This window comes from Colletotrichum orchidophilum, assembly GCF_001831195.1.
Source record: "Colletotrichum orchidophilum strain IMI 309357 chromosome Unknown Scaffold_3.1, whole genome shotgun sequence".
NCBI classification, from domain to species: domain Eukaryota; kingdom Fungi; phylum Ascomycota; class Sordariomycetes; order Glomerellales; family Glomerellaceae; genus Colletotrichum; species Colletotrichum orchidophilum.
In genome coordinates, this window is record NW_019172959.1 from 1 (window position 1) to 21,978 (window position 21,978).

The 21,978-nt window shown below is 52.9% G+C and overlaps 9 protein-coding genes across 9 annotated transcripts; 5 read left to right on the forward strand and 4 right to left on the reverse strand.

The window, feature by feature from the left end:
• Positions 1 to 704: 704 nt before the first annotated feature.
• CORC01_00382 (uncharacterized protein) lies at positions 705 to 1,378 on the forward strand (the record flags this gene model as incomplete). The annotated part of the gene is made up of 3 exons (XM_022612039.1): positions 705 to 866; positions 949 to 1,089; positions 1,238 to 1,378. 3 exons carry the CDS (start codon positions 705 to 707, stop codon positions 1,376 to 1,378), a joined length of 444 nt encoding a protein of 147 aa, XP_022481178.1.
• A 357-nt stretch (positions 1,379 to 1,735) lies between these two features.
• CORC01_00383 (methyltransferase domain-containing protein) lies at positions 1,736 to 3,333 on the reverse strand (the record flags this gene model as incomplete). Its single annotated transcript, XM_022612040.1, has 9 exons — positions 1,736 to 1,796; positions 1,874 to 2,293; positions 2,360 to 2,497; positions 2,549 to 2,586; positions 2,795 to 2,884; positions 2,946 to 2,968; positions 3,032 to 3,117; positions 3,166 to 3,200; positions 3,262 to 3,333. 9 exons carry the CDS (start codon positions 3,331 to 3,333, stop codon positions 1,736 to 1,738), a joined length of 963 nt encoding a protein of 320 aa, XP_022481179.1.
• Positions 3,334 to 4,632: 1,299 nt separating this feature from the next.
• Positions 4,633 to 5,001, forward strand: CORC01_00384 (uncharacterized protein; the record flags this gene model as incomplete). Its single annotated transcript, XM_022612041.1, has 1 exon — positions 4,633 to 5,001. One exon carries the CDS (start codon positions 4,633 to 4,635, stop codon positions 4,999 to 5,001), a length of 369 nt encoding a protein of 122 aa, XP_022481180.1.
• Positions 5,002 to 6,429: 1,428 nt separating this feature from the next.
• CORC01_00385 (uncharacterized protein) lies at positions 6,430 to 7,617 on the reverse strand (the record flags this gene model as incomplete). Its single annotated transcript, XM_022612042.1, has 1 exon — positions 6,430 to 7,617. The coding sequence occupies one exon, from the start codon at positions 7,615 to 7,617 to the stop codon at positions 6,430 to 6,432; it is 1,188 nt and encodes a 395-aa protein (XP_022481181.1).
• Positions 7,618 to 9,944: 2,327 nt separating this feature from the next.
• CORC01_00386 (aspartyl-tRNA synthetase) lies at positions 9,945 to 12,682 on the forward strand (the record flags this gene model as incomplete). Its single annotated transcript, XM_022612043.1, has 2 exons — positions 9,945 to 10,937; positions 10,991 to 12,682. The coding sequence occupies 2 exons, from the start codon at positions 9,945 to 9,947 to the stop codon at positions 12,680 to 12,682; spliced, it is 2,685 nt and encodes an 894-aa protein (XP_022481182.1).
• Positions 12,683 to 14,044: 1,362 nt separating this feature from the next.
• CORC01_00387 (uncharacterized protein) lies at positions 14,045 to 15,763 on the reverse strand (the record flags this gene model as incomplete). Its single annotated transcript, XM_022612044.1, has 2 exons — positions 14,045 to 15,433; positions 15,524 to 15,763. 2 exons carry the CDS (start codon positions 15,761 to 15,763, stop codon positions 14,045 to 14,047), a joined length of 1,629 nt encoding a protein of 542 aa, XP_022481183.1.
• A 908-nt stretch (positions 15,764 to 16,671) lies between these two features.
• On the forward strand, positions 16,672 to 18,472 carry CORC01_00388 (aldehyde dehydrogenase; the record flags this gene model as incomplete). The annotated part of the gene is made up of 3 exons (XM_022612045.1): positions 16,672 to 16,733; positions 16,891 to 16,932; positions 17,023 to 18,472. 3 exons carry the CDS (start codon positions 16,672 to 16,674, stop codon positions 18,470 to 18,472), a joined length of 1,554 nt encoding a protein of 517 aa, XP_022481184.1.
• A 1,506-nt stretch (positions 18,473 to 19,978) lies between these two features.
• Positions 19,979 to 20,634, forward strand: CORC01_00389 (thermoresistant glucokinase family carbohydrate kinase; the record flags this gene model as incomplete). The annotated part of the gene is made up of 2 exons (XM_022612046.1): positions 19,979 to 20,095; positions 20,191 to 20,634. 2 exons carry the CDS (start codon positions 19,979 to 19,981, stop codon positions 20,632 to 20,634), a joined length of 561 nt encoding a protein of 186 aa, XP_022481185.1.
• A 409-nt stretch (positions 20,635 to 21,043) lies between these two features.
• Positions 21,044 to 21,781, reverse strand: CORC01_00390 (uncharacterized protein; the record flags this gene model as incomplete). Its single annotated transcript, XM_022612047.1, has 1 exon — positions 21,044 to 21,781. One exon carries the CDS (start codon positions 21,779 to 21,781, stop codon positions 21,044 to 21,046), a length of 738 nt encoding a protein of 245 aa, XP_022481186.1.
• Between the last annotated feature and the right edge of the window lie 197 nt (positions 21,782 to 21,978).

A 21,978-nucleotide genomic window follows, 5' to 3' on the forward strand; every position in this document is an offset into this window, starting at 1 on the left:
TGTGCCGGAAATATGTCTGAAGAACTCATCCAGCATCGTAGAAGCGTTTCTCTGCCTTTGCAAGAGGTCGTTAAACTGGTCTTTGAACCGCTGGTGCATGGCCACAAACTCAGTCGGGATGTGTTGAGATCTTACTATCAAATTCTCATGAGGCGTCATCATCTACACCTCTCCACCAGGCTCTATCAGGACAGCCCAAAACGGCAGTAAACTTAAACGTTGAAACCGTTGGAATATTGGCCATGCCGAATGAGTTGCTTCCCATTGGTTCAGGCATTCCGGGTGCTAGCCGCTATTCCCCGCCGGGGGTGCGCGTGGGTCTCGCGAACGACTTCACGTCATCCACTCGGCATTAGGTAATTTTTACCCCACCACGTTTCTCTGATGGCTCGCTGCAACTCCCAAGTTCCAACCCAGCCGGCCTTCAATCTTCAACTACCTTACCTAAGACAAGTTATCTTTATATTTCAATTGTCTGACGGCGTTCCTGGAAAGACAAACTCTGGCCTTGCCGCATCCTTCAAAACCAGGCTATATTGACTCTTCTGCCAAAAGGCAAGCTTGGTCTCTGCGTCTCAGTTGGTAAACACTCTTCCCACACACTGCGAAGAAAATCGTCACGCCTTTCACGTGTCAACATTGGTCAAAAAAAACTGACGATATCTCCAAGCCCCCCCGGCCCCCGGGTTTCCCTAAATCTCAACATGGATGCCCCCTCACAGGCCACGCAGTCATTACCCCCGGAAGCAATTGCTCTCGCGGGGCGCATGTACGACAGCGCGCGAAAGGGGGATCTCGCCATCTTTGAGCAGGCCTTGCCGGCTGGCTTACCCGCCAACATGACGAATGAAAAGGGCGATACATTGGTAAATGCGGTCCCATTTTGAAAAGTGTTTTTTTAACGTTCTATCGTTGACGACTTTACTTTCTGTTTTTTTTTTAATATAGCTCATGTTGGCCGCGTATCACGGGCACGCGGAATTGGTGAAGCTGCTCATCCAGCACGGAGCTGATCCCAATCGATTGAACGACAGGGGGCAAAGTCCTCTTGCTGGTGCAGTCTTTAAGCAAGAAGACGGAGTTATTGAGGTTCGTTTGGTTCTCTTTGCTATTGTTATATGCCGGTCTCGCCGATGATGGGGCTTTCGTGGCTGGTGTCTCATATAGGCCTCAAATATCTCGGGGGGCGGGGGGCAACTCTTTTATCTGACTGGGTTCTGACACACATCACATTCAGGTTCTTCTTGAAGGCGGCGCCGATCCAGAGTATGGGAATCCGAGCGCGTTGCAGTGTGTCGCCATGTTCAAGCAAGGAGAGAAGTGGCAGGCCAAGTTTGAGTCGGCTTCTGGGAGAGGCAAGGCTGTTGCGCAGAACTGAGGATTACTATCATGATTTTTTCAAGATACCGCACTTCAATTTAACAGGAAAGCAGGTGTAATTTGAGGAGATTACTCATATTATTAACTTTATGGGGATTGTTTGGAATAAACACTTTTACTACTTCTCCAAACCACCCATTTCAACGATTGGCCAATACAGGGCTCGTCGGCACTTTCTATACTAAAGGCAAAGTCACGCTGATGCTGAAGTATAATCGTTTCAAGTGACGAATGCTTTCTAAAGTACCGCGTCTGACGGTAGATTCGCCTCCTAGTTCTATGCAACTTGCACTTTTGTCTCCCAAGAGAAGTCAGACTGTGACAGCTTGCTCTGCCTACTTCGCTCAAAAGCTGGCTATGAGGCAAAGTATTGCTGTTGCTGTCCCTCCAAAGGCTTCTGCCCATACACAACATGACTAATAAAAAGGCAAGAAAAACAAGTGTGAGCGCAGTGTCAAGTCGAATTGTGGAAAAAGGGACCCAGACAACGTACTGATCAAACATTGCGTGGAACAGGCCGCGCTTCAACTCCTCCCGAACATTCGACAGCATGGAGAGAACCTCGTCTTCCGAGCGACCCAGCACCCCGCAGAACAATCGCAGGCTAAAGCCCTCCAAGCCGTTCAAAAGCTGACACAAATTGTGCATGCCCACGTCTTTGAAATGGGCGTCTTTGGGCCACGGCCCAATCGGTGCCTTGAACCTCTTGTGCACCACGTTCTGGAACCCGGCGTTTGTGACCCAGCCCTCGAGTTGCGGGCCCGGGCGGGCTGTGCGGCCGATGGATTCGCAGGCCTGGACGAATTCTTGGTTCCATAGGCGCGTGACGTAGTGTTCGGCGTAGGTTCCGTCGTCTGAGTAGTAGAGGCCGTCCATGTCTTGAAATTCTACCCATCCGCCGGGATTTAGATGCCTAGGTGGAATGAGCTTCAGTGACACAATGTATAGGCCATGAAACCGCAAGGTCACATGCACATACTCATAGATGTTTTGAACTAGTTTAGGCCAGTCTTGGATAGATACTAGCATGTATCGGACAAAGATGTAGTCGTACATCCTGTCGCCTACCCATGGACTTTCAATATCGTCAATTTCAAACTTTACGTTGTGTGGCACCCTAGGGATTATCAGTTCACATCTCCCTCATAATCGTTTGAAGCCAGCTTACCAAGGGGGTTGAACAGCGCTCAAATCAATTCCAATGACCTACTTGTGAGTCAGTCATAACTGGCTCACTTGACTCAAGTCCGGGGGGAGCTTCAATCGCATGCCTCGGTGTTGGGGAACCTGTCACCCATTTCCACAGACCCTACGGGAAACAAAGGCTCAGCAATCCGCTGGGAAAAGGTTCGGCTTGTAGAAGGGATAGCTTACAGATTCCAGTACCTGTACCAACATCAAGGATTCTGTTTACTCGTTCTCTGACAAGTGGTGCCAGGTAGAGTTTATAGCCGATTGATTTGAACATGAGAACATGAGCCATGTCCATGCGATCTAGCTCGGGCTGCTAGGATGTTAGAGAGCCGCTTTCCTCGGACCCGCGGAAGTATCTAGCAAACACTAACATCATCGTTTGGAAAGGCGTACACTGTTGTTGAAATATGCATGTCAGCTTTGGTTACCACAATTTTTGGATTACGGAAAGGTGTACCACCGGCCCTGTAAGCGTGATATCGTCGGCCGTATTCCTGAGGATAGTTGACAATGGATGAGGTGATTGATTTAGTGTATGTTGATCTGGCGAATTAGTCATCTTTCCAGCTTTGGATATGGAAAAGACTGTACATCTGCTCGTCCATTGAGGACACACCACTATCCGTCTTCGCGGAGTCGTCAGCCACGCTACTCTTAAGCTGCAGTCGTGGATATCGATCAACAAACCGCATATCCGTCGTCGGATGTGAGATCTGATGATTGGCCCGGGCTGTGCCAATCAATTTCCATGTCCGACATGTTCAATCAACCTGTTTTATTGTGGAGGGTAACAAGGTTTCCTGGTATTTTCACGCAAAGCATAGGGAAATAGGAAGAGTAAAGAGAGTGCAACAGAGAAACCAACCAACAGACGCGGCCTGGCGGGGAGGGAATGGACCGCGCTTTTTGATGGAGATAGAAGAGCCGCTCAGGCAGATATGAGCGGGGTTTTCGAGATCTGTTCATCGCAATTGATTGGCGAGCTGTGTGTGATCACAACCCGCTGTTGGTGCAGGTACAGCGGCGCAGGACGCAGAAGACGTTCTGCATCGGGGTATTGTGTCACACGCAATCAATGCCCACACCTCGAGTCTGTGGGTGCTGGAAATTTGTCATTTTCACTATCGAACCATATCTGACCTGTTTTACTACCCCCTCTTTGCCAAGACCAAGCGACGATGTGACTCGGCAGGAAAATAAGCTGCTTGATGAGAACTGCTCGCGCTCGCAGACATTGAAGAGGAAACATGTTGACATTAAATCTGATCTCGAGATACAGCGCCTCGATCAAAAGTAGTCATCCAATTACTCCCAGCCCTACTGCACTCTGATTTCGACCTGGAAGACGGCAATGATTTGGTCACTGACAAACGCACACAATCGCAAAATCGTTACCGAATGTATGGTTATCAGTGGGAAGCCCCAATAACTAGCTAGGGCAGCAAACTTGCTCACTTGTGTTCCAAACACAGTATTACAAGGGTGATAGTTTTCGTTGCGTTGCCCACTGCTTACATAGTCGTACAGCAGGCTACTACTTGAATGAGCGAGATGGCTTACTTAAACGCAATCGTCCGTTTTCAAGTTTGGAAATGGTCTGAATGAGAGCGTTGTTAGGTTGATAATAAAGGGCGGAAGGGACGCTCCAAAACAACGAACTGTCCGAAGCGGAAATTGCGTCCTTTTCGAGCATGAAGTTGCACGAGAAATTGCTCCCTGTCTCAATTGAGCAATGCAAAGTCCGAGATCTTGACGTCGTACCACACCCACCTTTGCTCGTATTCAGTAAGCCTTTGTCAGTCGAACCAGCTTGTTCCTCCGTTCAAAGCGGTCAAAGTTGACTACGAACGTTTCAATCGCGTCTATTCATATAATAAAAGAAACCACATATCCCACACCCCAAAGAGCCTTCTACTTACAGCCAAACGTCCTCTCCGCTTCCACACATATGGGATACAGTCTCCAAAACCGCGCAGTCTCGAGCCAAAAACCAGGTTCGTGAAACCACAACAACAACACTGATTCCCTCGACCCTCAACTTCATCCCCCGCCAAGAATATGATGAAGCTCACAACGACCACCTCAACCGCCCCATCTATCCTCCTCACCACCCTAGCCCTCGTCGCTACATCCTCCGCGGCATCCCACTGCGACCGCAAATACATCGCCGGCGGCTACTACTGGGAAATCACAATGCAAAACGTCGGCAGAGACAACATCGAGCGGCACTGCGGCCGCCTCTGGGAGAACCTCAAGGGCATGGCCAGCTGCATGGTCTACCCGCCCAACGGGTGCGAGTCGTCGCTCAGGGGGGACGACCTCTTTTTGTGGATGACAACCAGCATCGCGTGCTCAAAGAATGACGTCCACAAGGCGTTTCACGGGGCGAATAGGAGCCGGTTCGGGCCCATCTCGTGCACCGAGTAGATGGAAGAAATTGCCACTCACGATTTGGGGGGGGGAGGGGTCGTGGGCGACTGCTAAGCAGGCGGGGGGGTCGCGAAGGAGTAGGTAATTAGGGGGTTGGACGACGGTTGGGTGTGTGGTGAGGTAGCGAGAGGGTTTGTATGTGGGGAGATTGGAGTGGTTTGGGGGTTGTTGGGGGGGTGTGTGGTGTGGGGGCCGTCTTGTTGCAGGCCTCTAATGATTTAGTCGTCTTCTGTTTATTTATTTATTTTCTAAAAAAGCTTCAAGCCTGGTTTGCTTGTTTGCCAGGGGTTGCCTCATTTGTGTAATTCCAGACTAGTTAGTAGAGGGGCAGAGACATGTTTGTACGAGGTATTGATGCTTGGAATCTTTTCTTGATTTGTAACAAGACCTTTTGCTTTTGCTAAAGGAATTACACTTAAGTTTCCTTTTATCTACTTATATACTTGCTAGAAATGTCGGGTCCAATCATATTTCCGAATTTTCTATCCCCGATTGAGCTTGCATCTTGTTCAACCCTAAGGAAGGATGTCAAGTCTGCTCATATGGCTCTTTGGAAATCTCTATGCTCTCTTTTCTTGGGTTTCATACTGCAAGGTAAAGGAATCATAGCTACGCACCGCAGGAGACAAGTATTGAGGCAAGGTAGCGAGACCTGTACCATGAATTGGGCAAATTCACGAATGGAGACTAGGCACGCCGTGCTTCCAGTCTTGTTTCCCCCCTTGGTAATGAAACCATGTACATAGATGCAAGTGGTGACTGGCTTTGCATCCAGTGGTAAAACAAGCCCACTCTGTGGGCAGTGCAAGTAACCTTCAAAGTCAACATAAGAAAGCGTCGCAAGCCGGACGATCGCCGCGCGGGGCGCCGCAGGAACGTTTAAAAAGTTTCCCTACTAATCGGAAAAAGCCACAAGTATTCGTAGGGTAAAGTCAAAGTAAAAAAAAAAAAAAGCAAGAGAGCGGAATGCTACAGCCATCTGCGAGGTATATTCGCCTTGGCTTTCCACGAATCAAAACATCTTGGCACGGTGGCTTGCGGAGTTTATTCTGCCAACGTCATCAAATGCCTCACTGCCATTCATTAAAGACATGACAATCCGAGCATTGATGGTAATTTTCGCTCGTGAAAGTCACATGATGTATACCCACGCAATTGGGAGAGAAACCTTCGATGAATGTTGATACGCGCCACTTAAGAGGCTTGTACTGCCATGATTGCACCAAGATTCAGAACTATGACGGTGATAGTAAAGCAATGTTTGGCTGACTTAGCCATCTCGACATTAAGCAGACATGTGCGCGTGCGTCTAAATCTCTCCCCAATCAGGGCCCCCAAATCAGGTTTCTATTCCGCTCATTTCATCCGAAATCAATTTACAGTTCTAAGGTCTGTTTCTGGCTTCAATGGTCCCTCACTTTAGCCTCACTCAATGTTCCATGTCATCCCTGTGTTGTCAAACCATTCTTTGATGGCTTTAATGGCCTCGTTATACTCAACCATGACAGATTCCTTGGGTGCAAAAGGTGGAGGTTTGTCCCAGGCATGTTTTTCAGCCTCAACAACACGTGTGCTGACCCGGCGACCGCGGGATCTTACTCTCTCCGCAAAAGACTGGCCCTCCAGTAGCAACATGTCGTGCTCGCACATGCACAGGTGTACTGGTGGTAGGCGATCAATCATCTCATTCGTCATGAGGCCGGGTGAAAGACGCGGATCACCCCGCTCAGCCCGTCGTCTTGGAGGGTATATGTACGACGCATCAAAGAGGTCAGTCATGCCTTTGGGAAGAGTCATTTCTGGCTTTCCACATGTCTTCCGCTTCTGCGGCCTAGTCATGGTCCAGTCCAAGAGTGGGTAGAACAACACCAGGCCGGAGATGTCGGGAACTGGGAGTTTAAACTTGTATCCCCATTGATTAGGGTCTTGGAGAATGTTCCAGCTGGCAAGTGCTAGTGTCCCTCCAGCCGAGAAACCCGACAAGATGACCCTGTTTGTATCGATGCGGAACTCTTCGGCACGTGCGACGATCTGAAGAATAGAGTCGGCGGAATCCTCGACTGGTGTGGGGAAAGGATAGCTGGGAGCCAGGCGATAGCTGACAGAGAAGACAACGGCGTTGAGGGCTGTCGCTACAGCGCCAGCCCAGCGCGCATCGTCAGTGCCCTGCCCGACGACGAACCCCCCACCATGAAAATTGATGACCGCAGGGATCTTGCCGGTGGGTTTGCTGGAGGTGGTGGTGGGAGGAAGATAGACATCGACCCTGATCTTCTCCTTGCCGCTCCATTCCGAGAGGGTAGAGTCCAGCCAGATGACTCTATTCGCAGCCGGTGGGACGGGAGCGGACAGGTTCTGCAGGCCGAAGGCGAAAGCGGCCCCGGAGCGTAAGGCAACCGCGTTGGCGGTCAAGCGCCAACGGGCAACGTTCTCGAGTGGGTTGTTGTATTCATCGTCGGAAGCTTCGGCTATGCTACTAGCGACGCTGCTGGCGACGCTATTGGCCTTACTTGCGGCCTTGCTTTCAGCTTTTCGTTCTTTTCTGCTGGCTCTACTGGTCTTGGAAACAATTGAGAGGTTGGAGACGGTGCGTGTGAGCTTCCTCTGCAGCATCGGGGATGCGGACTGCGCGGAGCGCGTGCAAGAGTCAGGAGGATTAAACTAGTGGGTGAGGCTGGCAGGCAGCGAGGAGCAATCGAATGTTCAAACGAACATTGGATGTCTCAAGGCTGCAAGCGGTGAGAGGTCAGGTAAACAGTACTCAAATCCCCCGGGTGTAACGGAACGCGATTCGATTGATAATAGGTCGAGGGGACGAGGTGAGATGGAGGATGGAAGAAAAGGTGGCAAATCAAGGATGAGAAAGGAACCTTCGGGATGCGTCGTCGAGTAAGGGCTGCAAAAGCACGCCGCACGGCAAAGGTGTTCCGCTGGCAGGAAGCTAAGGACAGCGGGCGGGTGGGAGGAAAAGCATTAGGTGTCGTTGACGATGAAGGAGGGTTTTCTTGGCAACGGTGCCTTGCCTTGCCTGGCTTGGTGGCAGGTGTGGCACAGGTAAAGATCAACACCTGTGGGCTGTGGCTGAAATTTGACTTTGTACACTAGTGATGAAGCATCTTTGTCGGAGAGGATGAATATCAAAAAAATGGGACGTAAGGCGAACTAGGGGGAGCCGAGGCCGAAAGGTAGACAACAGTGCAACCCTCAGGCAGTGAAGGGAAGGAATCGAGATTGGATGCCATAATGAGAATGGCACCACCCATAAGAGTACAGTTACAGTAAGGTGAGGTCAAGGTGAGGTTGCCGTTTGGTGTCAAAGAGAGTGACTGCCACGTTTGGCTGGTGAAGCGGCGACTTGCACCAGGAAGGTAATACCGAGGGACTTGACGTCATTCCTGGGCCGTTTTTGGCATTTTTTTGGTGGGGATGTGGGGCCGTCGTTTCCGGGATGCGATCGGAGCCAACTCGGAGTCTAGGGAGTCACTTGAGTGTTGGACCATGTTTGGCAACACCAAGCCAGATGGGCAGCGGTTTTCTAGGCGATGCCAGAAACCCAGCCGATGGAACCATTTTTTAGACTCTATTTTTTTTAATTTGTATCCTGGTCCGGCTCTTTGTCAATGAGTCGATGACCACGATAGTGACCATGGCAGGCACCCCTGTAGACGGGAAGGAGCGGACCTGCTTTCTGGGACGTTCCTCGGAGCAAACGGTCCACGAGTGGCCACGATATTGGACGGTGTGTCAGCAACGCAGATTCTCGGATCCGATGTCCGTGACCTTGCCGACTTCCATTTCCAATCCAATCTTCTTCACCGTAACTACCCCCAAGCTCCCTTCTTTCCGTTTTGCGTGCCATACCTTTGGTTTACAGCACAGTCTGTAACAATACGTACCGGTATCGTTTTGCCCCGCTGCCAATGACGTTCCGCTGACACCACACAGCCGAGGCTTCCTCGAGGAAACAGAGGAAATAGAGGAATCTTTGACTGTTCATGGGAGCTCCAAGGGAAGTTGCGAGACCATTCCACCTCCACATATTGACCTCTGGACCCACGGCCGGTCTAGGACCGCTCTTGTTCGATGCGATGCGATGCGATGCGATCGATGCTCTTGCGCCTGCACCGGCACCTGCACCTGCACCATCAGGCGTATTGTATTCGGCAAACTCTTTTCCTGTCTGCCCGTGGACCCTCGTGCTCATCGTAGTGCACTTTCTTTCGTTCGATACTGTGTTCACAAAGTGGAGGACACCAGCAAAGGTCACGTACCAAGCGGTACTCGAGACCATGGCTGCTCATGGAGTACAGGTTACAGCATGTGGCCCCTCGGCTTTTTTCCATAAACTTCCCTAGAAGTAGTTCCCCCTGCCTACCAGCCCTCGCGCATGGGCAGTCAGTCTGCATCATCCACGCCTTGCCACAGTGCCGTGTAAGCCTCCTGGGTCACGTACCGCGCCGTCGGTCCCTACCTTGGGAGCCAAAGCTAGCCGTCGGGCAGCTCCGTGTGCCTCTTGAGGCTCGGCCTGCCCACTGCCATTGCCAAGTATCGGATACACGGCGCCCAACGTCGATCAAGTACCCGAGAAGCAACCTCGTGCCCACGCAGAGCTTGAACGGTCGGCCGCGATGAACCATGACGGATCCCGACTTTTGTCACTTGTGTCATTATCAATGTCTGTTTTCTTCCGGTCCCGTAGTCACCCACCTTCGCAGCCCTCCGACCTTCCGCTTCCCGCTTGCGTTGTCTTATACCTTGTTTCCCGCACCCAGCTACCCTGACGTCTCCTTCCTGTCCCTAATGTAAACTACTTTTGGCAAAACAACTGGCCCCTGCCTCGACTGAGACACGTTCTTGCGAAACCTCACGCCTGCCAAACAAGCTGTTCGCACAAGCATACCACCTCATCCGACATTCGTCTTGGGGAGGCAGCAAACACCATGACGGAACAAGTAGTTCCACGGCGTTCGTCGAGCACCCTCTCCCGCATAGCTCAGAGATTCTCATTCCCCTTGAAGGCATCGCTTTCTGCGACCACCACCCACACCAAGACGACCGTCCTCGAAAAGGCCCGAGCCTCGAGCTCTAACAGTCAATCTAGCAAGTCCAGCAAATCTAGCACCGGGCAAAGCGCTGCTCGAAGCGCTGAGCTTAGGCGTCAGCAACGGGGCGAGAAGCTTCTTCGCCAAGAGGAGGAGAAGCGCGAGCTCGAAGAGCGCCGCAGGATCGAATATGAACAAGCCCGCAGTGCCGAAGATGAAGAAACTCGAGCGCGCTACGGTGAGGGCGACGACGGGAACTACCCGACCGAGCTTACGACCATCGGGGAGGCGGTCAAGCTGGATATCAACACCAAAGTCACATTCCGAGCGAGGATCCACACCCAGCGGAACATCTCAAAGCACCTCGACTTCATTCTCTTCCGCGATCAAACCGACACAATCCAAGGCGTATTGGCGCACACAACGCCGAACATGGTGAAATGGGTTCAGAGGTTGCATCCTGAATCCATTGTTCAGGTATCTGGCACCTTGAAGAAGCCCGTGCAAGACGTCAAGTCTGCGCAATACCACCATGTTGAGGTGGACGTCTACTCCATCCATCTTCTAAATCCAGCCAAGGCACCTCCATTCAGCAACTACCAGCCACCAGAGAGCATGAATTTTAGGTTAAACAACCGTATCCTAGACTTGAGACACCCTAGTAACCAGGCATTGTTCCGCGTACGAGCCATGATTACACGCAAGTTCCGCGAAACACTAGACAACAGCGGCTTCATCGAGATCCAAACCCCGAAGCTGCAGCCAGCCGCCACCGAAAGCGGTGCCGAGGTTTTCAAGCTGAACTACTTTGGTCGACGCGCTTTCCTGGCGCAAAGCCCTCAGTTGGCAAAGCAGATGGCCATCTCTGCCGACTTTGGCAAGGTCTACGAAGTGAGTAATTCTTCTCTACAGCTGACAAGACCGACATGTACTTACACACTCAGGTTGGACCCGTTTTTCGCGCTGAAAACTCCAACACGCATCGTCATTTGACCGAATATACCGGACTCGATATCGAGATGAAGATTCACAAGCATTACCACGAGCTCATCAGAGTTATCGATCAGGTGTTGAAAAACATCTTTACAGCCGTGCAGGCGATGCCCGAATTAAAGATCATTCGCGAGCGTTTCCCAAGCGAAGATCTGGTATGGCTGGATGAGACCCCCATCATCCCATTCCCGGAAGGGTTGCAAATGCTACGTGATGACGGTCGTGATGTGGCCGAAGAAGACCTTTCCACACCAGACGAAATTCGGCTGGGCGAACTAGTGAAGCAGAAGTACGGAACCGATTACTACATCTTGGACAAGTTCCCCGCGAACGCCCGCCCATTCTACACACACAAAGCCGACGATTCGTTTTGGACCAACTCGTTTGATATCTTCATTCGCGGGCAAGAGGTTTGCACTGGAGGGCAGCGCATCAACGATCCCCAGGAGCTGCGTAAGAACATGGCCGACAAGGGTATTTCAGAAGAAGAGATGGCCGAGTACCTCCAGGCCTTTGACCTTGGTGCTCCACCACATGGTGGTGCTGGTCTTGGATTAGACCGAGTTGTGTTCCTCCTCCTGAACCTAGGTGATGTACGATATGGCACTCTCTTCTACCGCGATCCAAAGTCGTTGCCCCAGCGGTCATTTACTCTGCCTCATCCCAATGCCGATACCACCAAGGCCTGGGTCGGTAAGGAGATGCCGCGACTGGAGGAACTCATCGCCAACTATGGTGATGCCAGCAACACTTCATGGCTTGACGAACGGTTCGAACTTTGGCGACACAGCAGTGGTGCCGCGGTCGGCTACGTCAAGCAAGGCAAGTTTGCCATGATTACTGGAGACCCTCTCTGTGACCGAGGTCAATACGAGGAGGTTGTCCCAGCTTTCATCAACTTTGTCAAAGACGAACTCAAGTTGACACCCGTGTGGATGCTGGTATCGAACAAGGTTCAACAGATCCTGGGCCGCCGCATCGGCTGGCGAACTATGAGCTGCACCGTAGAGCAGCGAGCCGACGCCGATCAGCATACGACGCCCGACAACCGCGCCGCTCGCCGGGTTAAGAAAGAGGGCATCAAGGTCCATGAGCTCAAGCCCGACGAAGACTTTATGAGGCGCGCCGAACAGTCCATCGAGGCCTGGAAAGAGAAGCGCAAGGGAAAGACACAGGTCCACCTCACAGAGATCCGTCCCTGGATCGATCAAGCTCACCGGCGCTACTTTGCCGCCGAAAAGGACGGCAAGGTCCTCTGCATGGTCGTGCTCGCGCAGCTGGCGCCCCGGTATGGATGGCAGGTCAAGTGGGCGCTCGACTTCCCCGACGCCCCCAACGGGACCATTGAAGTTCTCGTCGAGCACGCGCTGTCGTCAATCTCCGGCCCCGTCACCTTTGGTGCCGGCGTCAGCGAGAAGTTTGTCCCTGGGGAGCATCTGCACGGCGTCAGGGCCAAGTTCCTCAGCAAGACCTACGCCGGCATCGTCAAGAGCCTGGGTCTCGGCAACAAGGCCGAGTTCAGAGACAAGTTTGGAGTCTTGGGCGAGCAGGTGTATCTCTGCTATCCGCGCCGCGGTGTCAGCCTCTTTGATCTCAAGCAGGTCGTCAAGTTCTTCATGGATGAAGACGAGGCCAAGGTCTGAGTCATTCGAGAAGATTCGTGGTATTTTGGGAAAGGGCGTAGTCCACGCTTCATGAGGCACCGCCGCATGGAATATGAAGTGCGATTATCGATACTACGGGAATGGCGTTTGGGTTTTTTCTCTTTTACAACTTCTCTAACCATTACGATACCTTTGCGTTGGCGCCATTGTCGTTATTTTTATTTGGGTTTTCTTTACTTATTTGTTGGGCAGGTTTGATCCTTTCTTCGATACCAGTGCAGACCGCATTCTGTTTTTTTTTTTTTTTTTTAAACATGTCATAGCACCTGTCAGAAACAGTCCATAGCACCGTCTACATATCCCGTAGCATTATCCTGTAGCAAACCCACAAACAATGTTGATACCTTTAAATGAATGTTGCCATAAGAAGAAGGACAAAAAATGCCACATGCTCTGAATGTGAAATCGCATAAAAAAGTATAATGGTAACGTCGTTAGAGTTGGAAACGTTTGGCTAGAGCCAAATTACATAGTCTCGTTGCCCGTTGGTCGCTGACGCGTCTTGTCTTTTTTTTTTAATTGGCCTGTATGCTGCAGTGCATACATGCAAACCCCCCTCCCCCCCGGCCGGCCGACAACCCAAATGGGAGGGGAGGTACATGTTGTACACCGTAGCAAAACCTTCTTATAACGTTGAGGGGACACGGGCATGCTTTGGCTACCTACTGGGAGGTACTCACAGTACATGCCAACTGTCAGGCAGCGGCACGTTTCATCATTCCATGAGAATCCAGGGCCGCCTTGCACAAGATTTACCTTGCCCAGGCTGGACGTGGGTAAGAAGAAGACGAGGTGGGGAGGACCATGGTAGACACAGCTCACTATTGCTCATGCTTCAGGATCGTGCTTGTCATGGCAGTACAATTGGGACATCGTACACTACATCTACATCGACGGGCAACCATGCTAGCCTGCCTCCCTCCTCGCCATTCTTCATCACTAGTACAGTACCGTCCTGCTCGATTGCGGAAAGAAATGTCGGAACATGCATGGGAACAACCCCCGGGGAAAGCGACGGAGAGGAAATAACATTCCCCTCAAAAAGGACTGCAGACCAAATTTTCAGACGAGACCAAGTTCGAAAAACGTGACGAGCTAGCTAGATGCCTCGGAACTCCTGGGAATCATTTTACCTTAAGTCCCTTTCTCTCTCTGTATCTTTCTCTCCCCACCCCTCTCTCCACCTGGGTAACCTGAAGGCCAAGGTCGGCCAATTTGCTGAAGCAATAGATTCTGGTTAGAAGGGATGGGAAGCTGAAAGAGTGACTGATTCATGCTACGGTTCCGGTCTGGGACCAAAAGGCCTCTGTCATGGGAATGATGCGAAAAGAAACAAATGCCCTAGTTCAAAGGCGGAGGGTTCAGCCGTCTCAGCTCGTCCATGGACGACATGGAAACCTCCTTCTCGAGCTTGTCCCAGCACTCAGGGTGTCCCAGGGCCGAGATCCAGTAGTTGCCCTGGAGGTCTTTGCCGAGGATGGTGAATACATTGCGAGAGAGGATGCTGCGCGTCCGGGCCAGGGAGTGGTGGTACGCGATCTTGCCGGGAGGGGGGCGGTTGAGCACTTCCGCATTGTTGGCATTGGCAGTCTTCTCTGGATCGCTGCCAGTAGTGTGTCCGTTAGTTTGGATGTCGCCATTGGCCGTGACCGGTTCAGATATGCGCGGTATCACAGCTGGAGAAAAGTCGATGCAGTCAAAGAACTTGCATCGCGCCCAATTGGTAAAGATGATGAGCATGCTGTTCGGGTCTCCATAGATGGGTTGGGACTTGCAACGACCTCCAGCACGGAGACAGCGCATAAAAGCCATGATCTGAGAAGGCGTGGTTTGTGTCTGAATGTCGTGACGAAAGCAGCGGGCGACGTATCCGAGGGGGGTTTTGAGGACTTCGGCAGAGCTGAGGAGGGTCCAGGTTCCGAGGGCAAAGTTCTGGACGTATAGCTTTCCGGGAGCGAAGACAGACTTGAGACGGCCGGTAATATCCACAGCGTTGAGAACAGTAACAGGGCGGTTTGACCCACGAGCGAGACAGACGAGGCGGGTCCACCATGCCGTGAGGACGTCGCCTTCACTGACGAAAGGCGCCTCTTCGGTGCCCAATCCCTTCTCGTCCATGGCGTGTAGGTCTGCCATGGCGCGAGCACGGAGGCCGGCGACAAAGTCGGCCGGTAGGCAGAGAACCTTGGACTCGATTTCCGGGCGACGGTACATATCCCAGAGGAATCGCAAGCTGAATCTCAAGTGACGGAAACCCTTGAGCCGTCTCTGATCAAGCAAGTATTGCTCCTTTTCAGGATCGGTATCAACGCCAACGTCGTCGAGAATGTCCTTGTGCGCACCGCGGAGAACAGGAACCTCTGCCTCGCGACCAGCAAGAACTTGCGACCAGGCTTGCACCAACGCTTGCATACCTGCAGCACCAAACATGACGTGCGAGAATAGGAGACCGACGAGGGTTGCATCGTTGAAGGAGACGACGTGGAGGGCGATCTGGGGTTCATCGGAGCACATCAAGTCTTCGAGTGTCTTGGGAGCGTCTTGACGAGCACCTAGGTTGTAGAAGTTGATAACACCGGGCTGAACGGAGGGAGTGGAGGTGGTGGTTGGGAGGTGCTTGGCAACGTTGTGCTCCTTGATGCTAAAGTCGTGCACGTCGTGGGAAAAGCGAATGGCGGGGCGAGCAGGTGTGAACTGCTTCGGTACATGAAGCTCAAGTTGATTGTCGGGCTGCGTGGTTGGTCGAGTCAGCGAAACAGCATTCGAGTGAAGGGTTCAAGTGCTAGACATGTCTTCATCTGCAAGTAAGGGAACGCTTACTCCCATTCTCATGCGCCCACCGAGTTTCCTCCAGTCGCCAATCTCGATCAACCGAGAGAGAGAAGAGTTAAGCTTCTCTGCGTCGAGGACATCGTCGAACCGAAGCGTCCAGTTCAGAAGCATTTCCCGAAAAGGCTTCGTATCGTCAAAGAAGTGAACCGGATAGACATCGTCCGTGGCTACTGTTGGTAGCTGGGTACGCTTGGGCTTGCGGCCGACAAAAGAGCGCACATAGTCCATGACGATGTGGAGAAAAGGAGGATGAGCGGTGTCGTTTTTGGCTGCAAAGAGCTCTGACAAGACTTCCAGCCGCAGACCAAACCAGGACAAGACCAGAGAAAGGGAAATCAATCCAAACGTTGAACACAAATTCAAATAACTGGCGGTCGCAATCATGGGAGCCAGGATGTCGGACGCCGGCTTATATGGCATAATAGATGCCATCCGTCTTGAGGGGAATTTGGGCTCATGTCCATGGCAGATTCCAAGGCGTCTCTGCGTCTGTACGGAGGTTTCCCATAGGTTTGCGTAGGTTTGAAGTAGGGTCTGAGCTGACCGTTGGTCAAATGGTTCATTGCGTTGTGCAGATGCTGCAGCACCGAGAAACAGGCTTTGTCGAGAAAGCATGTGCGTTTCGTACAGAAGCCGAGCGAGATTCTGCCCCCTTGAAGTATAAAACTTGCAGCCGTTCCACCTTCAAGGCTAGGCTATGTTGACTACCCCATCCGTTCTCTGCTTGGCGGGGAGAACAAAGCTAGCGAAACTGTCGGCCTTAGCCTATAAGCTTGTTATAGTCTTGCATGTTGATGGGGAATCCTGTCTGTGGTTTGCATCGCGTGTTACGAGATAGGTTGACACAGTGAACCAACGGAACCCCGTAAAGCAAGGTACGGATAGAGGGATTCTGTTATCGCGGCGGAGGATGGATGCTCAGAGTGGGGCATGGTAGCACGGAGCCGGCCGGAGTTGGCTATCGATGCATCCCGCATAGTTCCCCGCAGTTGGAATTAAAGGTAGATAGATGGATGGCTCACCCACACCCCTTTTCCCCCCCAATAAAAAGGGAAAAGGTAAGCCGTGAGCATCCTTTTTTGCGAAGTGGCCTTTGAACCGACGAAAGTCTGAGTGACAGCCGCGCAAGAGACAAGATGACAGCCCAGGCATACAATCTCTGGGTGGGAGGCCAGGAAAAGCCGGGTCATGCAGAGCAGTTCGTGACCTTTTCTTCCTTTTGTTCCTATTTCGAAGTATCCGCGTACCCCGCGCGAGAGTTGCAGGGCGCTTATCTGTGCTCGAGCTCATGCTCATGCTTATGCTTATGCTCACGCTCACACTTATGCTGATGCTCGACTCTCACACGCCAACAGGATCCCGGTCGAAGACCCCGCGACAGGTGAGATCTTTGCCAAGTAAGTTCTCAGCCCCCAGCCTCAACTTCGATGCCCGTCCGCAATCATTTCCCACACGGGTGAGACTGACTGGCGTCCGAATGCGTGCAGCTGTCACGCAGCGTCCCTGGAAGACGTGGAAGAAACGATTCGTCTGGCGCACGAAACCTTCAAGGCTGGAACGTGGTCTAGAGCGCCCCGACATGTTCGCGCCGATGTTCTCGACAAGACAGCTGAGCTGCTCGCCGCCGAGCTGCCCTCGCTGATCCCTCTCGAGGTGCGCCAGACTGGACGCGCGATACGCGAGATGCGTGCCCAGGTGCCCACCTTGGTCAAGTGGTTTAAGTACTATGCCGCCTTGCTGCGCACCGAAGAGCGTGCGGTACTGCCGACCGTGGGCAAGCTGCACAACTGGATAGACCGTGTGCCGCTGGGTGTCGTGGTACAGATCACGCCCTTTAATCATCCGCTCCTGATTGCTGTCAAGAAGATAGCGCCCGCCCTTGCAGCGGGAAACAGCGTCGTGGTGAAGCCGAGCGAACTGACGCCGCTCACGACGCTGCTGCTGGGCAAGATTCTACAGAAGGCGGGCGTGCCAGACGGAGTGTTCCACGTCCTCCCTGGGTACGGTGCAACAACTGGCAAGGCCCTCGTCGAGCATCCGCTCGTTCGCAAAGTCGACGTCACGGGCGGAACCGTGGCTGGGAGAGCGATTGGCTCAATTGTCGGCGGCAATCTGGCGCGGTACACGGCGGAACTGGGGGGCAAAGCGCCGCTTATTGTCTTCAACCAGGCCGACGTGGATGTTGCGGTCAATGGCATCGCATTCGGGTCATTCATTGCTAGCGGCCAAACATGCGTCGCCAGCACCAGAATCCTCGTCCAGGAAGACATCATGCAGCTAGTGCTGGAGAAACTCAGAGCCAAGGCCGAATCTATCGTTCGGCGGATGGGCTCACCGAGTAATCAGGAATCCATGATGGGACCGCTGGTGTCGGCGAAGCAACTGCAAAACGTGGAGGCGCTGGTGAATGAAGCGCTCGCTGCAGAGGGTGCAGCCTTCACCGGCGGCCGTCGCATGTCTGGAACGAGTAGTCTCGATGGAACCGACTTTGCCAAGGGATACTATTTAGAACCGACGGTGCTGGTGTCTCGTGCCGAGGGCGACATCCTCAAGTCGCGCATCTGGCGGGAGGAAGCGTTTGGGCCGGTGATTGTGGTGGCGCCGTTCAAGACAGAATCAGAGGCCATCGCCCTCGCCAATGACAGTGAATTCGGCTTAGGAGCGGGCATCTGGACGCGGGACGTGGCGCAAGCGTTTCGAGTGTCGGAACAAATCGACGCAGGCATCGTGTGGGTGAATACGCACCATCGAAACGATCCCAGCAGTCCGTGGGGTGGCGCAACGAGCGCGAGCGGTGTTGGCAGCGAGAACGGCATCGATGCGTACCAGGCTTACACGACAACCAAGAGCACAATCATCAGCTTTGCAAGCCCGGAGGAGGCGCTGGCGGCAGATGACTGGTTCCGCGAGGGCGCCGGCGACGTGCGGTACGGGTAGACGGAACCCTCGATGACTAGAACCCCCATAGAAGAAGCTGTCCATGAATTGATTGATCGACCAATACCAGCTGTTGAGTTGCGAATGAATGAGACTGAGAGGAGAGAAGAAGAGAGATACAACCATGTTCCTCTCATGTTCGGGGATGAATTGATCGTTTCAGAGGATGAGAACCCGTCAGTGCGTGGTCGCTTGTCACTATCCCGCGGCATGCAGGCCGAACAATCCGTCATTTGCGTCTCGGACCGCAGGTTCAAGCGAATTGTTGGAACGAGTCAACTAGAAAGTTGGTCTGGCTCGGATGGATTCCTTGGTTGGCTGGCACGAACAAAACAAAATATAGAGCAAGAGCCGGCGGTGTGCGGCAGACCATGGTTGAAATGTCAAAACGAATGAGGTCCATCCAGGATTCGAACCTGGGCCTACGGAAGGTCCTGAAAATCAGAATCCGACGTCCTAACCAACTAGACTAATAGACCAGTGCTAATTAAGAATTGCTGAAGAGGGCGCTAAGACCGCGAGCTATGATGCTTTGCAGAGCTGCAGATGGTGCCGTCCGCTGACAGTTGCAGTTGACACTGCGTCGGCGTGGTGTCGCTGCTCCAAAAAAGCCATCCATTCCGGGTCTCGAGGTTGCGGATGACACGGAAGAGCACCGAGACCATTTGGGCATTGATTGGATGTCTTCGAGTGAATCGATTTTGACGCAAGGTGTCTGCCAAAGAAAGTTCTCATGCCGAACCAAGTCTGAAGGTGGATGGGATCTTCTTTCATGCCGTTACCCGCGCCGCTACCCACGGCCGGAGGGAATTGTCCCAAAACGGGGGCGGTCACAGAGAGTGATTGGCCCGTTGCCATGTTTTCGACATTGGCAAGCTTCTTGAACGGCTGTCCAAGTGTTGGTTCTGTCGCTGTCTCTGTCTCGTCGCACTGTTTTCGTTCTGGAATGTCTGATCCGTCGTCCGGCAGGATTGGCAAAGAATGGAGAAGAGGAAAACAAGGGCCCTAATATTCCTCGAGCCGTCGTCCTCAGGTAAGGCAGTGGCTCTGTACTTACTCCGTACTTGCTCAAATAGTCAGATCCATCCGCATGACATCATCCGAACGCCCCTCTCTTTAGTTGCTCTCTGCACAGTCACTAACAGCCGGAAGGTGTGGACCAGAGGTCACTCAGGAAAAGGAAACCACCCATATCAGACCATTCGGAAAGGGGAAGAACCTTGAAATTTCACTTCCCTTCAATCTGGATCAGAAAGCTTGCTACCTTACGTGAACTCTCTTTTCCCCAGCCGTTGCCTAATCGTGACATCCAATCGCAGCCGCACTGGCATCTGCATCACCACACCTCCCCCCACCTTGCCTCACCTTACTCAAAGCAAGGAGCACTTGGGAGTCAGCCCTGTTTCCAGACATTGAAAACCATTGCTCCAAGCTTTGGTTCACATCGCCGGTCGAGTCTCTCAGGCTTTCCACTGGCATTGAATCAGCGACGGTCCTAGGCCAAACATGTCGCGTCCGAAACAGCACATTGTCTTTCTGACGGGTCCTACGGGAACCGGCAAGACCACGATAGCAAAGTATCTGACAGATTCACTTCACATGACCTTTATTGAAGGCGACGACGTCTGTGCCCCCCTCTCTCCTGCTGAGTCCTACATCCCTAGTCAGATGAACAATCGACTCTGAGAAACACCAGCAAAGCGCACTGACACACACAGTACCACCCCAAAGAGAATATAGAAAAGATGCACAGAGGCGAGGCTCTTACCGACGACGACCGCTGGGGCTGGCTCGACGCCCTCCGCGACGAGGCCCTCAAGGAGCTGGCGCAGGACCAGGACCGCCTGCACGGCGGGGGCGTCATCGTCACCTGTTCCGCCCTAAAGCGCGCCTATCGCGACGTCCTGCGGGGCGCCTCGCACCCGGAGAAGGACATCTTTGTCCACTTCATCACACTGCACGCGCCCGAAGAGGTGCTTCTTGAGCGCGTCAAGAACCGGCACGGCCACTTTGCCGGGTCCAACTTGGTGCACAGCCAGTTCCAGAGCCTGGACCCGCCGCAGGACGATGAGCCCGACGTCGTTGGCGTTGATGTGCGGCCGCCTGTGGACGAGGTGGAGAGGGATGCGTTGCAAAAGTTGAAGGGTTTGCTGAGCAGGTGAATGGGTGGTCACTTTCATGGCATTTAAGCACAGGGTAGTTTTCAGGTACTAGAGAATTGTTGATCTGTCTGTATAGTTGTGCAATTCAACACCGCAAGCGCTGGCTGATATGTTCCTGGGAATCTAGTACAATAAGGGATTGATCCAACGATTTGTAAATAGCTTTGATTTAGCAAATCATAACTCCGTTTCGAAGCGCCAAGTCCTTCTATTAGATCCAGCCCAACCCCCGAGGATATTGCCAGGCGAATTAGTAAATCCAAGCCACTCAGAGGAGCTGATGATCGTGGCCTAGACATCGATATGAATAAATTCCATGTTCCGCAGCCCTATTTAGAACTTACCAAGCCCAACTGTCATCAACTCATTTACCAACAAAGCTCGTGAGCCTAATAGCCGTCAAGCTAGACTACGCTTCGGCATTCAACATTCCGGTATAGGATAAATCCCCATCCTCATCAACTCTCATCCTCTCATCATCGATCACCTCATGGATGAGCGGCAAGCCGTAGAATTGCGTCGCAGGAGGGACTCGAACGCCGTTCAACATAATTGGCGGCGAGGCCGGGGACTGATCCTGTTCTGGCCCTGGTTCTTGATGATCGTGATACAACAGTGGGGGCGGGGACTCTCCTGCAGAGCGGTACCCGTCTCTGTACAAGACGGAGACGGTGCTAGCTGTTTCCGACGGGAGAGCCTCCCCGAGGAATCGCCGGTCATATAGCGAATCGATCAGGGGCCATCGCCCTTCTTGCGCCCTGAAATATGCAACGTCGTCAAGACGCGTAGAATGCAAGTTGACGTCGTGCGGAAACGCGGTGAACTCGTCCAGACGACGCCGGTGGGAGGGTGGTCCGAATTTGCTGTCGACTTCCTGGATGAGATGCCGGGCTGGGCTCGGGGGACGATCGGGATACCAACTCAAGCTGGGTGCTGGTCCTTGGAGGCGGGGCAGGTGGATGCCGTCGCCGGATCTAGAGCGCCGGGGTTGGGAGGCTGATGTCGGCGCCGAGAAGAAGAGCATCTCGGGGCTTTGGGTAGGAATCGGCGTTGGACTTTGGCCATGGCCACGGCCGTGGCCATCGATTGAGGTGCCAGCAGGATGATTGGGCTCAGCTTCCCTCGAGAACCATGTTGGTGGTAACATGACTTCGTGAAGTGGACGTGGCATTTGTTCGTCCATGTGGACAGGATGCATGGAACGGCCTTCCATTGCCCCGGAAGGGTGGCGGGAAAGCTCCTTGCGATTTCCCAGGGACAGAAAATCCTGATGCTGACGGAATCAAGGTAGATTCAGACAAAGGAAGGAGTTACTGTGTGGTATTCGGCTTGCCATGGATCTGA